This window comes from Hypanus sabinus, chromosome 8 (assembly GCF_030144855.1).
Source record: "Hypanus sabinus isolate sHypSab1 chromosome 8, sHypSab1.hap1, whole genome shotgun sequence".
In the NCBI taxonomy this organism is placed as follows: Eukaryota; Metazoa; Chordata; class Chondrichthyes; order Myliobatiformes; family Dasyatidae; genus Hypanus; species Hypanus sabinus.
This window is the reverse complement of record NC_082713.1, coordinates 144,882,354-144,902,315: the sequence shown is the minus strand read 5'-3', so window position 1 is coordinate 144,902,315 and position 19,962 is coordinate 144,882,354. Positions and strand designations below refer to the sequence as shown.

The following is a 19,962-nucleotide window of genomic DNA, read 5'->3' as shown; positions in this document are numbered from 1 at the left end:
TTCTAAAAGGATGTCCTTCAATCCTGAATTCGTGCCCTCTTGTCCTAGACTCCCCTACCATGGGAAATAACTTAGCCATATCTAATCTATTCAGGCCTTTTAACATTCAGAATGTTTCTATGAGATCCCCCCCCCAATTCTCCTGAAATCCAGGGAATACAGCCCAAGAGCTGTCAGATGTTCCTCATATGGTAACCCTTTCATTCCTGGAATCATTCTCGTGAAGCTTCTCTGAACCCTCTCCAATGTCAGTATATCCTTTCTAAAATAAGGAGCCCAAAACTGCACACAAAACTCCAAGTGTGGCTCACAAGTGCCTTATAGAGCCTCAATATTACATCCCCACCCTTATGTATTCTATACCTCCAGAAATAACTGCCAACATTGCATTCGTCTTCTTCACCACTGACTCAACCTGGAGGTTAACCTTTAGGGTATCCTGCACAAGGACTCCCAAGTTCCTTTGTATCTCTGCATTTTGAGTTCTCTCCCCATCTAAATAATAGTCTGCCTATTTATTTCTTCTACCAAAGTGCATGACCATACACTTTCCAACACTTTTTATTGGGCAGGAGGGTTTACCCCTAAAATTTATGAGGATCTGAGAATGTCCTTGTTTCTTCCAAACAATGTGATTCAATTCTCAAAGCTTTCTATCACAATTGCTCTTTTTGTTACAAGCTCCACATGGAAAAAAACAGAATGTTGGAACAAGAACTGTTGTCATGTTAAAGCAAGCAGTGAGGTGGTGAGAATAGTAACAGATTGTAGATTGAGAAGAAAACCACCATTGTTTACAAGGGGGATTTTATGTCAGATGATTCTATTAAATGAAAACAATCTGTCCTGATCAAATCTTTATGCAATTTTTGAAATTCAGACACAATGAATTTTCAGTATGTTGTGGAGCTGCTTAGTATTTCTCAGGAAAATTGGATTTAATAAAATCTTATCAGTTGATTTTAACAATAAGACCCATATCAGTGTTTTCATTTTAGGAGTTCAGCAATTCTTGTTCTACTTTGTGTGGCATTAAAACAAAATTCCCATAAAGATACCAATCTTCAGTTCCAGGGTTTCCAGTACAGTGTGGTCAGATCTCTCTTTCTCTAATGTCATTGTTGTGTCAATTTCAGCCCATTCTAGGAATCTGCTGCAAGATCTCACAGCATTTAACCTTATGGACTTTTCTCATCAGAGAAGCTTGATTAATGTCTTTTGTTCCTGTAATGTCAAGGTTGCTAAGTTCTTGGATGAGGTACCTTTCTATTTCTCCTCCCCCTGCTGACTTTTGGTGATATTTCTGAAGCTTTTGGCTCATGCCATCCACCAAGAAATCTGATAGACATAGACAAATCTCTACTGTGGAATACAGAAAACTAATTGAAGATGCAAGAAAGGTTCAGACATGATTGTGAGTAGTGTGCAGAATAAATGGCAAGCTTTCAGAGTGCTGTTGATTATTGATCTTTTAGGCAGTGGATTTCAGGGAAAACATATAATTAAAACTCAGGAATACAAAATAGGAGGCAGGACTGGACTCTGCAGCATTTCAGGCGTGCTCCATAGTTCAATATAGCCATGGCTGATCCTCCATCTCTGCTACATCCCTACTCCACTTGTTGCCTTTAATGTCTAGAAATTTTTCTATCCATCTGATAATAAGTCAGTGACTTGACCTTCACAGCCTTCTGTGAGGGGGAATTCTCCAGGTTCCAGCTCTGACTGAGGAAATGCCTCTGCACCTCAGTCCTAAATGTCTTGCCCTTATTTAAGAATGTGACCTCTGATTCCTTACCCCAGTCGAGAAGCAAAGGTCATCAGACAAGGAAAATATCTTTTCCGAAATCAATCTGATAATCTTGTCAGAAATTTTGTGAGTTTCAATTAGCCTCTAAACACTAGGACTAATCAATCATGGACATTACCTCACATCTTTAAATATATTATTTCTGTTTTGCACTATTTTAATCTATTCAATATACATATATATTTACTTAACTGATTTATTTATCTTTTTCTTCTTTCTATATTATCGGGTATTGCATTGAACTGCTGCCGCTAAGTTAACAAGTTTCACAACACATGCCACTGATAATAAACCTGATTCTGATTTAATTTGTCCTCATATGAGAATCCCACAATCCTACTCCCTCAAAGACAAGTACATCCTTCTTCGGTAAGGAGACTAAAACTGCATACAATTCTCCAGGTTATTTTGTGACAAACCAAGAATTGTCATTTTTTCCAGACAGCTGAGGCTGAGAAGCATATTGGGGAGCATGCCTTATGAAAAGAGGTTAAGTGAACATGGCCATTTCGTCTTGGAGCGACAGAGGATGAGAGGAGACCTGATAGAGGTGTACAAGATGATAAGAGGCATTGATCATGTGGATAGTCAGAGGCTTTTTCCGAAGGCTGAAATGGTTGCCACAAGAGGACACAGGTTTAAGGTGCTGGGGAGTAGGTACAGAGGAGATGTCCGGGGTAAGTTTTTCACTCAGAGAGTGGTGAGTGCATGGAATGGGCTGCTGGCAACGGTGGTGGAGGCAGATAAGATAGGGTCTTTTAAGAGACTTTTGGATAGGTACATGGAGCTTAGAAAAATAGAGGGTTATGGGTAAGCCTAGTAATTTCTAAGACATGTTTGGAACAACTTTGTGGGCCAAAGGGCCTGTATTGTGCCGTAGGTTTTCTATGTTATTATGTTTCATACTGGAGACAAATTCTGGATTTTGGACTACTGTAGATATCAGTTAGGGAGTTTTCTCAATCTAAAAGACAAGCAACATATCTGCATATCATCTCAACATATCACCTGCCGGCACCTGCCACACACCTCCCTCTCACATCTGTATACTGGCAATCTCCCCTCTATACCACAGGCCTGATGCACAGTCTCAACCCAAAACCTTTGCCTGAGTAACATGAAATATTGTGCTTCTCTGAAAATTCATAACCTGGAAAGACATTAAATGATCTGAATCTTGTGCTGTTGTCAAGATATGTAATGTTGTCTATTTTGTTTAATAGATGACGAGATATGTGAGCTATCCCTCGGCCTTCAAACTCTACTGTCTCTCAAAGTAAGTCTTCTTAGACAATCCTACAAATCTGGGATGTGTTGGCACATGGCCAAAGTGGTTAAGGTGTTCATCTAGTGATCCGAAGGTCGCTAGTTCAAGCCTTGAGCAAGGCACTTAACCACACATTGCTCTGCGACGACACCAGTGCCAAGCTGTATTGTTCTAATGCCCTTCTCTTGGACAACATCGGTGGCGTGGAGAGGGGAGACTTGCAGCATGCATCCATACAACCTTGCCTAGGCTTGCACCCTAGAAACTTTCCAAGGTGCAAATCCATGGTCTCATGAGACTAACAGAGGCATACAATACAAAAATCTGGGATGCCTTGCCTCCTTTATTATAAAGTGAGTCTTTATTATTGATGGTGGTGTTGTAAAGTTGCGGGCAGTTGTATTACAGATATTAAGTAAAAGGCCCTCTCATGGGCTTCAGTGAACAAGTTGACAACAGCTGGAGCCTAATGTTCAAATTTGCATAGGTTCAAGTGTTCCCCACCTGTCTATTTATTCAATTTCAGCAAGGAGCTCTTTTCCACATTAAAATGGGGCCTGCTTAAGATAAGATTACAAAACCTGGTCACGAATTCATGAGCCTGACTGCTGCCTAGCAAAATTTCTGTCTGTTTTATCAGTGAGATCTTTTCAGCTGATGGGTATTCTTCCAATAATTCGTAAGGATTGGCACTGATCTGTAAATATGGGTCAGGGTTGCGATAGTTCAGAGCAATGCGGAATGTTGTGCAGAGGAGGATTAGCCTCATATATCCCCATACAAGAAAATGTCAAAAGTTGACTAAGCACTTCCAAAACATTGTGAGTTGTTTTGATTTTGAGCAAGAGTGTAAAATGATCAGCTGTACATTTTCTCTGCATTTTCATTAATATTGAAAACAATAGAAATGAAAAACAAAAATATTCTGTGGTGTATAATGGGTGGTCAGTTTAATATCCTCTTTGCCCTTGCTCATTTTGCATTCCTCAAAATGGCTGGTACCCTGGTCTGTGTCTCCGAAACAATTTATATTATGCCTTGTATCTTTAGGAACCTCCAACCCATTTTTTTTGTGTATTAGTTGATCACTTTTGTTTCTACGATTAGTATAACTGCCAAAACGCACAAGTCTAGATCACGTAAACAACAAACGAAACGTGATCAGTTGCTATAGTTTTTCCGGTATTAATAAGGAAACAGAACAATTCAGCACCGGAACAGGCCCTTCAGCCTGGAATATGTGTGTCGAACTTGCTGCTGTTTCAGACTAATCCCAGCCATCCACATGTGTTCCCTAGCTCATTACCTGCCTGTTCATGTACCCGTCTAAATGCTTGTCAAACATTGCTATTTGATCTGTTTCTACCACCTCCCTTGGCAGTGCATTTGAGGCACCTATCATTCTGCGGTTAAAATAAACCTGCCCTGTAAATCTCCTTTGAACTTTCCCTCTTTCACCTCAAAGCAGTGCCCTCTTATATTTGATGCAACACTGGACAATGATCCTACATTTGACAGTTCCATAAATCTTTTATGTTTTGCTGATCAGTTAGACAGGGAAGTAATGTGGCATTTTTTGTGATTAATTCCCCTCCAACATTTCAGAAATCCTAGTAATTAATTCATAATCTATTGTAAGGATGCTGTAAGTTTCCCTAGTGCCTGTGCCCTCTCGTATGTGTGCCTATGACTGTAACTCGGCTCGGACCTTGACAACAGAAGCAACATGTATAACACTTGCGCATCTGCCCACCTTACACTAAATTCTGTTCATCTAGCATTGCCAGAGGTTCGAGAGGTCGTTGTTCATGCCATCAGGTTGGAAGGATCTCAGCCCGAAATGCCAACTGTACTTCTTTCCGTAGATGCTGCCTGCGTGCTGACTTCCTCCAGTAGTTTGTGTGTATTCTTTGGATTTCCAGCATCTGCAGATTTTCTCTTGCTTGTGATAATTCTCACCAACTTATATTGACATCAATCCCCAAATCTTAAGTTTGTAATATTTGTCTTCATTTACATGTTCTGACATGGTTCTATATTTTCCCTTTGCTGCAGCCTTCCTAACCAGAATGTATCTTCCATTTCTCCACTCTTGCTTTTCTCTTCATCAACGTTTTCCAACGTCATCTGGAGAATTGATAGCCATCTTAGTGCACGTTCTGAAATAGTATCTACAAGCCATTCCACCTTCCCATTTATTAGTTCTTCAAAACTTCATCAAATTAATCTTTCAACAAGCTACAGCTGCTTTTGTATTTCATTCTCCTACAGTTCATTATTTTCCACTTTGGTGAAACACCTTGGGATATTTTACAATGTAGGCACATAATGCAAGATGCTGTTCATGTTTTTCTCGACTCAACCTTCTAAAACATGAGCTTAATTTTACTGTCAGCAGATAATGTATGCATTTACACTATTCTTATCATTTACCACTGCCAAAAGCAAAACAATGTTATTTGCTACAACACACAGAAACTGCTGGAGGAATTCAGCAGGCCAGGCAGCATCTATGGAAAGGAGTAAACAGTCAACCCTTCATCAGGACTGGAGAAAAAAGATGAGAAGTCAGAGCAGGAAGATGGGAGGATGGAAGGAAGAAGTACAAGGTGGTAGGTGATAGGCAAAACCAGGAGGGGGAGGGGTGAAGTAAAGACCTAGGAAATTGATTGGTGAAAAGGGCTGGAGAAGGGGAGATCTGATAGGAGAGGACAGAAGGCCATGGAAGAAAGGGAAGGGGAGGAGCACCAGAGGGAGGTGATGGGCGGGTAAGGAGATAATGTGAGAGAGGAAAATGGGAATGGGGAATGATTTGGGGGGGGGGGGACTTCAATTACTAGAAGTTTGAGAAATCAAAAGTTCATGCCATCAGATTGGGGGCTACACAGAAGGAATATAAGGTGTTGTTCCTCCAACCTGCGTGTGGCCTCATTGTGGCAGTAGAGGAGACCATGGACTGACATGTTTTTTGTTACCTACAGTGTGTGATTGACTTGGAGAGGCGAGCGCTGTTGCTAAGAAATTCAGAAACACAACTACAATTCATAACTGAAGCAGAAGAGCAAGAAAGTGAAGAAGAGAAAGAGTGAGAAAAGTTACAATATTTTGGTATATTAAACAGAAAGCTCAAATAATTAGCTAACATCATGAAGTTTCACTCCATCCCTCTTCCTCTCCCTGTGCTTTGACTTTGGTTTACCTTACTGCAGAAGTAATCTGGCATGGATGAGAGAGAGGACAACAATGTAACATCTTGTCTCTCCTAAATCACCAAAACCCTGTTCCACCCTAATTTTGTTTTGGCATTAAAATAAAAGATCTGTCACTTTGTCATCTTTATTGCTGCTCCCAGGCTTGAGCACTCTGGTATTAAAAATAATTTACTTTTAATAAAATAATTTTTGTAATGATTAACTAAAATTAAATTCTAGCAGTGGGAAGTGTGAAAGATTACTTCCTCTTGTAGCTGCTTTTGTTGGTTTGGGTGCCAAAAATTAGAGGATATTTGAGATGATGATGCCGGAAGCAGAAAGGTCCCGATGGGAAAACTCCTACAGGAGAAATAGACAACAGCAAATCTGAATAAGATTTTGAACTATCGGTAATATTTTTAACCTGTACTGATTTACATCAAAGAACTTTAATTTTAAAAATACTAACTAATTCCTGTAAATCATTCCACTTAAAGCAAGTTAGCAATAGTCAGAGCACCATATTATAAGAAAGCTTTACATAAATCTGATCTGTCAAAATTGTAAGTTACACTAATGTCCTCTTTAGTGTGAGGCCAAGAGACAAAATGTTTTTATCTTGATCAATAATTCATAAATGGCAATCAACTTCAGACAAACTTCCATAGAACCATAGAACATTACAGCACAGAAACAGGCCTTTTGGCCCTTCTTGGCTGTGCTGAACCATTTTTCTGCCTAGTCCCAATGACCTGCACCTGGACCATATCCCTCCATACACCTCTCATCCATGTACCTGTCCAAGTTTTTCTTAAATGTTAAAAATGAGCCCACATTTACCACTTCATCTGGCAGCACATTCCACACTCCCACCACTCTCTGTGTGAAGACCCCCCCCCAATGTTTCCTTTAAACTTTTCCCCCTTCACCCTTAACCCCTGTCCTCTGATTCCTTTCAGCGAATCTCCTCTGCTTGCTAATATTATGTGGTATTTCAGTGAACTGACTCTTTCTCCATTCTAGTTTAAAATTCTGGTGGACCAAGACAGCAATCATATTTTTTGCCTTTGAATTCCAATTCCAGCTCTATTGTTTTCTTTCTGCTAATTTTATTTTTACCTTGTCTTATTTCCAAATCCCATGTACAGCAGTCATTGAATTTGGCCTCTATGAGTCATTTTAAATACCTGGATCTTACTCTCAAAAATAATTCTTTTGCTACTTAAATATGTGAATTAAGATAAAAGAATGCTGTAACTGGTCCAATAGTTAAAAGCTCACATTTTACAAATGTAATTTTTGATAAGCAGCCTAATAAGTGCTGAATTTTTCAGGTTTAAATATAGGGCATATAATGTTGTAATGCACTAAAGCTGTGGGAACTTCAGTTAAGATTAGAAAATTATAAATGTTAAACACTAGTTTGAAAAAGATGAACGCCAATCATTTTGACCTTGTTGGCAGTGAAAGTTCTAGAAAAATAAAGGGTCACATTCAAGTATGATTAACGGTGGATAAAGTTGGCCTGTATTTGTTAAAGGTAAATGTGTCTTTATTAAAATGTTAAGTTTTTTGATGAAGTAACAGAGAATCAATTAGAGAAAAGTCACTGATATGTATATGGGGATTTTCTAACAGTTTTTGATGAGGTGCTATTTTGTCTTCAAGTTTGAAGGCCACAGAATAAAGAGGGCTTTAGCAGCATGGATAGCATAAAGAGGAAATATAAAGTGATGAAAATTTGTTTTCAGAATGGAGGGAAGTGTGTAGAGCCCCAGAGCACAATATTAGGACATCTGTTTTATTTAATAGCATGGGCTTGGGTGTAGACACTCCATTTCCAAATGTGTATATGGTACAGAATTTGGAAATATAATAAACTATAAGGAACATAAGAGAAGCACAGGAACTTCATATTAGTGAATGACCTAAAGAGAAGCCATATAGGTAAGTCAGTAAATTTCAATAAATTAACCATCACGGGAAATATGAAAGTCCATTTCTGCCTAAGCCTCATCTGTGGGCTGAATGTTACTCTCTTGGCAGGCCATTTACAGCAGTAATCACTTGGAGCTGGATTTTTGGATTTGTGGTGGGGGTAACAGTGGAAAGGGCTCTTTGTACTTGCCAATTTATGAGAGCTTGAGGACTCGTACTATACTCTAGTACAGAAACAAAACAATCCTCAGCCCATCTTGAATCAACTAAAATGCCTTGTTCAATGCTGACCACTTCACCTGCGTTTCTCTTATCAAAATACAAATCAGTTTCTTTTCACCCCCTTCCCATCGCAAAGCGTAGACTTTGTACCTGCCTGTGTATCTTCGATCATCAAAATTATCAAGTCCAGAATAAGGTTCGTTACTCATTGGTAGTTTTAAAGGTGGACGAGTTCTTCAACCAATCTCATAAGGAAATGTGAAAAAGTTTTCTAAGTCAAATTCAGATATATTTATGAATTAACCCTGTTGAATTATGCCAAACCAAGCTCCTCTTCTGCAAAACAAAATCACAATTGTATAATGCAAAAATTATATAGAGACACATCAATCATAATGAATGTCCAGGCCCAAGAGCAGCGCATATGAGTATTAGTTGATTAAAACTGAAAGCCAAAGTTTTTCTGCATTTAGCTAAAATCTAGATCCTTATTTGTACTTTTCTTTCAACATTCTTTTGAAAATCACGTTAACCTACTTCAGCAGTCTCAATATATATTGCAATGATGCAGGATTTGTCCTGCGCTCTCTCCTTTGGTCAGTATTGTAATAGGTACAGATGAAGACCAATAGATAACTAATATTCACTAAGTGCCATTGGTGTTTTCCTATGTCACGATGGTGAAACATTTTCCACATCTCTGTACATCAGCATATTTCATTTTATTCAGAAATTTAAAAGTTCAAAATCTTTTGGGCCTTTTCACTTTCTTGTCGTTTTTGAATCAGGTATATTGTGAAATATGCTGTGTTGTGGCAGCAGTGCCAGACACAGAAATCACTATAAATTACAGTAAAAATAAATAAGTCTTGCAGAAGAGGAACAGTGAGGTCGGGTTCATAGCTTCAAGGGCCATTCGCAATCTGTTCACTGAGCAATATTTTTTTGAAAAAAAAATTAAAGGCAATCTAGAAAATCCCTTTCCATATTGGAAATATTGTTGAAAGAATACCACTTAATTAAAAAATATGATTCATTTTGCCACTGTTTCTGAGCAGTATGCTATTGAAACCTGGCATGGTTAGTTTAATTACTAGAAGGAGACTATGTTGTTGATTGCCCTCCATTCCTTTATATAATGTGCCTGGATTTGACTTCTTCTCCTGCCAGTGATGTATTTAGAAATTAAAGAGGAGTAACTTAACAATACCAACTTTGCCCAGTTACCCTGTAGCATGATAATTTGGTGACAATGTGTGTTACTGTTCATAGGAACCAGAAATTTAAAGTTTATTATTAACACAATCAAACATGGTATGAGGAACATTAAATATTCAAAGGGAAATAAAGGCAATGGGCTAATAGCCCAAACATTCTATTCATTCATGTACATATTTATAACGCATCTCGTTCAAGAGGGCAAATGTTCAAGGTTTGTTTACCCCCAATAAGTAGTGCAGTGTTCCTATATGTTTGTATTTTGTTCGACCCCAATTCAGCATTCCATTCTGAATCTCAGTGAGGTATCACAGTAATCATTATCAGCCCACCAGTAACTCAACTAGACATTCACCATTGAAATTATTTAAATAACAGTACTTTGCTTCAAAATTATACATGAAATCAATGCAATTCCCAATTTTATTGTCATTGATTTATATATCATAAAAGAAGTGTGGAATAAAAAAAATCTGGAATGAAAAGAATGCTTCTGAACTGTTGAGAGAAAAATTAAATGTAAGATCTCCTCTACTTTGCAATGGATTTGTTCTATGATTACCAAGCATTGAGGTAGTAAAAATCAGAATTATTTGTAACATATGACATCTACGTTCTTGCCAGGTTACTTTGGTGATAAAGCTAGTTACTTTATGTTTTGGCTCTGATGGTACTGTACAAGAACAGTGTAATTTGTTCCTGAATGCCCAAATGCATGTTTTATTTGTCCAGTGTGGACAGTTCAGCACAACAAACACATCAATTACTTACACTTCACGAGCACGGTCTTCTTACCCAGTATTGTATGTTGCCTTGCTATGCTGGTGTGCACCATGTTGTTAAAATAAACTGGCATTGTCAAACAGCAGAGTGTAACTGGCCTTGTGTTTTTAAATAAATACACATAAATATACAAAGGAATTAATTCATGATAGATATCCAAGAGCAGTGGGCACACTGAGTCAGAACTTACTGGATCCAGTCTCTGCGGACATGTGTGATTCCCACATGCCCAGACAGTATTTCTGGAAGCAGAATACCAGACAAGACGACCCTCAGCATCTGAGGAGCATCACGTGAGGCAAAGGGGCAGGCATTCTTCGAAGGCCCTGATCCTGCATTGCCACCCTCAAAGAGTATTGTTCTTTTTAAAATGTTTAACTATTAATTAAAGCATTATGAAAAACTAAACTAAAAGCACTTTAGAATACTAATGAACAAAATCGTAGAAAACTATTAAAGAAAGTAAACCTATTCTTACAGGCTTACTGGGCCGATGGTTCAGTGATCTGTTCACGTCTGTTATGCCAGACGTAAAGCTGAGAGCTTTGATGTAAAGAGCATCCACCCCCTCTTCTCTCAGTATGTCATTATTCTACTGCTGAGTTCAATGGTAATTTCAGCACCACAGCCGAAGATCAGATGTACCAGAAAGATAAGATATACATATGAAGGGGGTCGCTTTTCAAAATTATATTCAAAAATTTTCAGCATTATCTCTGTAGCAATTGTTAAATCAATTGGATCAATTTACAGCAAAGTCTGATCTCATACTGGAACATGTAATTTCTTCTTTTGTATTAATACAAAAGGCAAGCAACAGTGTGGGTGATTTTTGGTGTCAGTGCTGCTGCAAAAGCTAAAGTACAATGGAGAGAGGAATGAATGACATACAGTCTGTGAAATTAGCTATCAGGACGCCTAACTATGCAAAATGTAATACAAAAGCAAAGAGTAATACCGTCTTACCGCCAGTAATATGCAAAATCAACGAGCAAGCAGCAATTCACGACAGAAGGACTAGCTCAGTTGGATATTCTCTCCGGCACCAGTAAGCAAACTGCGCATTCTGATGAGAGCCCAATATTGCTCATAAAGTTGCAATTCCTTTGCCACTTTTACCCAAATTTACTACAGAAGTTGCACGTTACCATCCAATTAAATTTCAAGTTATACTTTTCATATTCATTACATTTTAAATTGTTTGATTTTCTTTTCTGCAAATTTTTGCTGATTCTCTGCCAATACTCCTTAGCAACCAGCTGCTCTGGAGAGACACCCAGACTGACTGTCTATGCTTTTGCTTAACAGAATGAGAGCTGGGTATGGAGTAAATTGCAGACACATACAAACATATAAAGGTACTCTGTGTATGTTTACTTGGTCTCCTTTTGGTGAGACTGTTTCCTATACTTGCACTTATTGGATCAACTGTGGCAGGGAATACAGGAAATCAAGCTGAGGGTGAACATTTACAGAAAGAAACTATTAATCTGTCTGTTTAATGAATCAACATTTTAGACTACAGCAATAACACCTTTCAATATATTGATAAGATATACCTGTATGCTGGTTTTATGCAGGGAACTCAGTAAGTCACAAAGGAACATGGGTGTTAGCCACTCAAAATAAAGAGGAGGAAAACAAATTTTAAAAATGTAAGCAGGATAAATGCTAAAGACCAACAAGATAAATCCTAGGGCAGAGGTCGGCAACCTGCGGCTCCAGAGCCACATGCGGCTCTTTGATCTCTGTGATGCGGCTCCCCGTGGTTTGTTAGCTTTTGAAATGTAATTCGAAATTTGAAGATTATGGTGATCTTGTACAATATGAAAACTTTGCGGAGACACCGTTTCCTGGCACATCCGAACCGGCTCACAATTAGCCACCGTTCCGACTAAGGGAGATAGCCTACGGGGGTTTGTGAGTACGTGTCTTTTGGAGCATCCGCGCCCACGGGGACGGGTTGAGGGAGGCTTTAAAGCAAGGCTGTTTAGTTCAAATAAAGTTACCTTTGACTGCAGTGTCTTTATTTTAGCGCTGCGTGTAGCGCTACACCGCTACAATGTGTTTTTTTATCGCTATTAATATACATCACCACTGCCAATGCCTGACACCCGCCAGTGCGTGCTTTCTTTTAATTCTTCGATCCAAGGTAGGCTACTTATGGAGTAAACTTCAACCCAACGTCTTTTTTTCGGAGTTCAAAATGTTTTTGTTGCATGCAGAAATGTAATTTCGTTTTCTCTGCAGGAGTTCATCAATTTCATAAATGCAACACATTATAGTTTGTTTATACATAGCATAAAGGCAAAAAAAACCCGTTGTATGCAGTGTTATTTCATTTTGTGGCTCCCAGTGTTTTCTTTTCTGTGGGAAATGGGTCCATATTGGCTCTTTCAGTGGTAAACGTTGCCGACCCCTGTCCTAGGGTAACAGCACTGAATTAATATTCAAAACCCTTTTAGGGCCACAGAATTCCAAAATGAGTAAAGATCTACAGCAAAATCTAAGAACAGAAAAGGCCAGAAAAGTTCATCAGGCTGGCAGAGAAACAGAATTAACATTTCAGATTAATAATTTTTCATTAGTCCTCGGAAAGTTAGAAAAAAAACAATATGTATATCTGTGTGCATGTATGTGTGTGTGAGAGAGAGAGAGAGAGAAAGAAAAGGCAGGTAACTACTAGAAGAAGACGTACAAAAGGTTAGAGATAAGGAAAGGAAAGATTGAATGATCCAAGTGGTGGTGATGCTGCCTGAAAGAGGGTCATATTATCTGGAGGACTCATTTATGGGATGTGGGCATCACCAGCTAAGCCAGCATTTATTGCCCATCCCTAGTTGCCCTGGAGAAGGTGGTGATGAGCTGCCTTCTTGAACTGTTGCAGTCTCTGAGGTGTAGGTACACCCACAGGAGATGTAAATAGAAGAACGTAAATGAAAGCTGAAAAGAGGGGAAAAGGAAAAAACTGAGTGTTGGGAATACAAAATAAAAGACTGAAATATATGGAGCAGAAGTTTGTAGTAAATAGGTGAAAGAGGAGGCAATAGTCCACTGACCAGCTCCACTATTTAATAAGACCATAATGGATATTTTGCCTCAATGAGACTTTACGACACTAATCCATTTCCAGTGATTCCCCGAATACTTAAAAACCTGTAACTGCTCTCCGGAATATACATGTCAAATAAGGATCCACAGTTGATAAGTATATTCAGGATAGAGATCGACAAAATTCTTAAGATTCACTACTCTACAGAAATTGCTTCTCATCTGAAGCAACACACACACACAATGCTGGAGACCTCCAGCAGGCCAGGCAGAGTAAACAGTCGACATTTTGGGCTGAGAACCTTCATCTAGACTTGGAGCTTCTGTAGATTTTCTCATGTTTGTGTTTTTTCTCATGTATCTCTTTGGCATAGTCAAATTCTTACTTTGTATTATGAACTTCACTTTTTGTATTCACAGTAAACATAAACTGTGCATCTCAGCTTTAAAGAACTGAAAGTTTTTTTTTATTTTAACAAGATAACTTTCGTGCTCCTAATCAGTCTCGTCTACTTAATCTCCATATGATCACCACACGCCCAACTCCATCAAACCCAAGAATCAACTCAGTGCATCTTCACTGCACTTCCTCAATCACTGGAACATCCTTCCTAACGAGAGAAACTGAACTAATATTGTAGGTGTAATCTCACTTCGGCCCTATCTATTTCAAGCAGATGTCTTCATTCTTGTACTTACACCCTCTGGTAAGGTTTGCTTTCCAAATTGTTTGCTCAATCTGATTGTTAACTTTCAGAAAACCGTGTACAAGGGCACCCAGGTTCTATTGAACACTCAATACCTTTCATACACCCGTCATTTACAAAATATTCTGTTACTACCATAATGGACGACTTTACAACCTTTGCAAATGATATTCCATATGCCAAGTCATTACCCATTCACAAAGCTGGCCTATATCCCCAAAGCCTTTAAGTTTCCTCATCAAAACCTACAGTCACATCTAGTTTTGTATCATGAGCAAACCTGGGTATATTACACAATCCATTCATCCACAGCATTGACATAGACTGTGAATAGACTGGCCCAAACGTGTTCTTTATGACACCAAAAAGCTTACAATTTCACAGTCCAAAAATAACTTGCACTCTTAGACCATAAGACCATAAGATATAGGAGCAGAAGTAGGCTATTCGGCCCATCGAGTCTGCTCCACCAATCAATCATGGGCCAATCCATTTCATCAGTCATCCCCACTCCCCTGCTTCCACTCCATACCCTTTGATGCCATTTTAGCCAATATTCAATCTGTCATTACATAACTGTAGAGTTTAATGTTCTCTATGTTACTTAATAACCTGGTAAGCCTTCTTTAAATCCAAATCACTACCATAGATCCACTGGTTCTATTTATCAATTTTAATTGTAGAAACAAAATACCTTAATACATTATTGAACATGATTTTCTATTTCATGAATCCTTAGTGACTCAGCCTGATCTGATTATTATTTCTCATGAGTTACACTTCCTCAATATCAGATTTGAGCACTTTCCCTGCTACACAGGTCAAGATAATTGTACTGTATTATTTTTCCCATTTTCAAATAGTCGAATTACCTCTGCTATTGTTTACTCTCTATGAACTCTTCTACAACCTATCCAATTTTCTGCCAGTCACATAGACTGGAGACAATCCTTTTGGCCCACTCAGGCTGCACAGATCATCAAGCACGAATCTTTATTAATCGCATTTTCATTCTTCCCCATATTTTTATCAGTCTCCCCGCCCCCACCTCTTCCAGAACACCTTGGGAAAACTTCCCTGGTTGTAGGGAGAACACACAAATAGCAACCAGAAAGCATCTGTGATGCTGGCTCTGGGAATCAGCTACTGAAGCTGCATCCTCACCATTTTTGAGAACGGCGATCAGTGTCCAAAATCTTGGAATGGAACTCACGAGCTCCTCTACACTTATCATCTTTCAGAAACATTAATTTATTTCAGTTTTTTTTAAATAATGCTCATTGCTTTCAACTCTTCACTCAGGGTTGGCTTGTGTTTGTCATTATTTCAGGGAGATTTTCTGTGCCTTCTTCCATGACCACAGATGCATAACACTGTGAATTCCGGTTAATTTGGCCATCGGTTAATTGGGGCAGCCACATATTTGGGACAATTCTTAAAGAACAAAAACTAATCAAGAAAATGGCCAGCATTCCCTTTGCTCAGTTGGAACACCATGCCGCTTACGTGCTGCAGAACACTGTTGCCGAACTGGCATCTGACCCATGCATTATGCGGCCTTCAGACACTACATCGTGCTTAGAGCAAACAGTTTTTAAAATAGTGCCAGTCGTGTGCCCTTGTGTTCAAAAAGTAGTGATTTTTGTCACAGATAGTTGCCGAGAAATAAGCAGTAAGACAATTCAGAACTGCGGTTTCAAGCATTTAGGCTTGGAGTGAAATGGCTGGGAGCGAATATGACATAATTTCATTACTTCAACAACTCAGGAACTACAAAGAATTTGAAGGTATAGACAATCGTCTTGAATGCTACAATGAAAATGAAGATTTGGAGGATGCAATTGTCTAAAGCATTGAATGAAGGCCATCCATTATCAGCACTAGGAGTCTACGCTGATTTTGCTTATTTACAGTCAATCAAAAGAAAGTGGAATCCTCCATTGATAACTATTCAGAACTAATGCAGTTTTAGAAAACATTAGTTGAACTGATAGTGTTCTAATTTGCTCTGTAGTTTGGTAGTTTGTCTTTTCTATATCTTTTTAACCATTTCCCTGAAACTTCAGCTAATTGGGGCAGCCACTCAATTGGACTAAAATGTACTGGTCCCAATGTGTCCTAATTAACTGGAATCCACTGTATTTATTTTCTCTGCTATTTCCTAATTCCACATTAAGGTTTCACTAACTTTTGCCAATTTTCTTTTATATATATAGAAGATATTCACACTCTGCACTGACATGTCCTACTATATCACTCTCTTAATCTACACTCCCATTTCTTAATCCATTACTTAGTCCTCTTTTGTTGTACTTTTTTCCAATTTTCAAGCCCACATTTTCTTGATAAATGTAGTAAGTCTTTTCATCTAATCTTCTCTTTGCACCTACACTTATCCTCTTGGGTGTCTATGTCTTAAGGGGAGATTATACATGTTATAAACTATGTAGTAATTCTTTAAATATTAAGTCTTTCCTTGTCTACTATCATACAGTATCTTTCAATATGGTTTTGCAATCTACTACAGTCAATTCACGCTCATCAAGGGTCCTGATGCAGGATCTTGACCTGATATGTTTGACCTCTGCCTCCTCAGATGCTGCGTAAGTTCTCCCAGCCGCTTGCTTTGCACCGTATTATAACATCTGCAGTCCCTATGCCTAATTACAGTCTGTTTAGATTTGAGACCCCGATATCAAATTGAACAAATTTTCACTCACTCAATAATAGTCAGGCATTATATAATCATCTTCATGAAAAGACCTTTTAACTACTTAGTGATGAATTAACCCTTTCCCACAATAAGTGAAATAGCTAGTTGGTTTATTGTTTCCTCAACATATTGATCTAGAAAATCATTTCATATAGTTTATGAATTAAACTTTCACAGTTTTTATGTAGATTAAAGTTCACCATTGTTACTGTATTATTCCTATGCTTCTAATTATTCAAACTTAACCCATTTTAGTAAAACTGCTTAAGAGAGGGGGCCATAGGCAATCATTTCAATGCTTTCTGCTTTTTAGGACCCTCAAACTGATGATACATCTTTACTTTCCAAGCTGTGGTCCTTTCCCTCTATTGCCTTTATCGCATGCTCTTTTATTACGGTCAAGGATATTTCTAAAAGTTAAAGATTCCAGAATGTTTAACTTTGAACTGTGGTCACTTTGCAACCATGTCTCAAAGGATTCAGAGTACATTTATTATCAAAGTATGTATGCAGTGTACAACCCTGAGATTTGTCTACCCCACAGACAGCCACGAAGCAAAGAAAACCACGGAACCCCATCAAAGCAAAACCCAAATTACGCAAATGGCAACAACCTCCCCCCCCCCCACCACCACATGCACAAAACAATTTGCGCAAATGGCAACAAGAACATCAAAGCTCCCCCCACGCGCAAAACTAAATCGTGGAAACAGCAACGAGAAAGAACGAGTGAAAACACAGAAACTAAAACACAAAATTGAAAGAGTCCATATTCAATACAGCTCAGTGATGATTATCTGCAGGTTGCCCCAATTCAAAATCATCAAAAATTAGCAAAATAGAAACAGAGAAAGAAGCAACCAGGAACTATAATCCAATCCACAAACTCAGAACTTGAGAGAGCAAGAGAGAGAGAGACAGAGACAGAGGGGGGGCCGTCACACACAGACACCTTCCTTCAGCGGCAGTGAGTAAGATGCTATTAGCCGGCAGTGATTTCTCACTTTCCTTGATGTTTTCAAACTTCTTTGATGCTTTAATTGCCCATTTTTCTCTGTTTTGTCATTTGTTGAAGGTTTATTATCAAATTTGGATGTCTGGCCCTTTTCTGGTTATCAATATTTCTTCATATGTCATGCCAAAGGATGACCTGAGCTTTATAGGAACATAGAATGCCAAAGAGAAAGAAGTCACAATGGGAATTGGAAGAAGATCTAAAGTGACAGACAATAAGTAGCTTAGGATCAACAAACGTTGAGAATTTATTCATCTCCATAGCCACTGCCTGACCTGCTGAGTCCCTCCAGCATTTTGTGTGTGTTGCTTTGAATTTCCAGCATTCTCATGTTTATAAGGATATAAAGTCACTTCTCTTCATGCATGGCTTGTTTCTGGAAGTGCAGCAGCGCCAGTCAATAAAATTGCCAGTCCAACAGACAAATTTGTTCTTTATTATAAACTACCTGTTAAACCAATCATTCTTCTCTATCATCATTAAATTTTAGAAAGTGTGAAAGGCTTGCAGAGCTTACTGAAAATATTTGTTAGAAAATTGCACTGAACATGGGTTTTACGTTATGTAGATTGACTACAATATCTGAAATTGTTTTCCTGGAGACAGAGTGGCTGAGATGACTTTTGACAGAGGCATAAATTTGACAGATTTATGCAATCTGGGTGAATAAACATAGGTAGGAGATAAATGGTTCAAAAATAGTCTCTAAGCTGATTGGTGAAAGATCAGAGGTAATGTCTGGAAATATTTCTTTACAATGCAAATAGTTAAAATTTAGGAAAGGATAGTGAATTCTGAGCCAAAATTTGCTTTCAAATAGGAATTTGATAAATACCTGAAAGTGAAAAATTTGAAACGATCGTGAGGAAAAATAAGTGCCGGGATTACTCTATAAAAATCAGCATGGACTTGATGAGCTGAACAGCCCCCTTGGTACTGTAATACTTTCTTGCCTCTACTGTCCAATGACTCACTTTACGAAGGTTCAATCTTAATTCCGTTGGTTGATTTTAGCTGCAAACCGTATAGTTGGTTTCAATATCCCTGGGCTGGAATGTAAACATTATCACTCCTGATTACAATTGCCACCTTTGCAATAAGATACATATTTGGTAACATATTGAAGACATGATTGAATTCCTCTACAATACTCCTCTGGTTTACTGGCTTACAGCTACTTAATATCCAGACACAAATGCAGACACCAATGTCAGTCAAATACTGGAAAAACAGCAAGAATGAATATGAATATTCAGGATGGGAAGAAGACAACTAATAGTAAAAGATCACATTGAAGAACATAAAAGATCATTTGAAATTATTGTTTTAAAAACAATAGCCCTTTTCCTCAACCTTCAAAACGGATGAGCCTTTTAGTTGTTTTATTGTGTTAATCTTAAAAGAACATTAAACCTCCAGGATTCTGCTGAAGATGCTGGCCACCAGTTTCTAAACAATGGTTGTATTCAATGGCATACGTAAATCGGAATGAAGGCACCAGTATTGCTTTTAACACTGACAAGAGTGTAACAAATTAATGATACTGACCAGGTCTGGAAATTGGTCCATCTGTCCGCTGAATGGAGCTTTAGCTGCAGTAGCCCTTTAATTCTACCACAAAAGCTGGATTCCCATTGTCAAAATCTATCATTTAGGAAAATAAAGAACTATTTTAACATTACAGGTTTTTCTCTTAAAATGATGAGAATTATTTATGAGAACTGACAAGGGATCTTTTGTAAGGTATAGCACTGAAGTGCTTCAAGCACAACTGAAGACTATGCCTAAATATTCTCTTTTCCCTTGCCACCCCCTCATGATAGAGTTGAAAATTAATTGTCAAATGTAATTACTGAAATACAACAGTGACAATCATTTTAATTCCAGCAAAAAAAATCTCCTAAATTTATTGTGTATCAATAGAATAAGTGTAGAATATAAAACTGTGAATAATGAGTTGAAAGTTGAGGAAATGTGGAATGGGTCTAAAATAATTTGCCATAGATTTCTACAAAGACTATAGCATCATAGCTTTGCTTCAGAAAAA

General features: G+C 38.2%; 2 protein-coding genes across 2 annotated transcripts in view; one reads left to right on the top strand and one right to left on the bottom strand.

The window, feature by feature from the left end:
• The window catches only part of nrip2 (nuclear receptor interacting protein 2), a 38,673-nt gene extending 28,168 nt beyond the window's left edge, over window positions 1–10,505 (top strand). The window contains exons 5-6 of the mRNA XM_059978150.1: window positions 3,034–3,086; window positions 6,059–10,505. Of these exons, the coding sequence (XP_059834133.1) occupies window positions 3,034–3,086; window positions 6,059–6,166 (161 nt within the window). The 3' untranslated portion in view covers window positions 6,167–10,505. The remainder of the gene's footprint in view (window positions 1–3,033; window positions 3,087–6,058) is intronic.
• Window positions 1–19,559, bottom strand: part of LOC132398533 (uncharacterized) — a 64,408-nt gene extending 44,849 nt beyond the window's left edge. Inside the window, exon 1 of the mRNA XM_059978144.1 lies at window positions 19,464–19,559. The gene's annotated coding sequence lies outside the window, so the exon portion shown is untranslated. The remainder of the gene's footprint in view (window positions 1–19,463) is intronic.
• Between the last annotated feature and the right edge of the window lie 403 nt (window positions 19,560–19,962).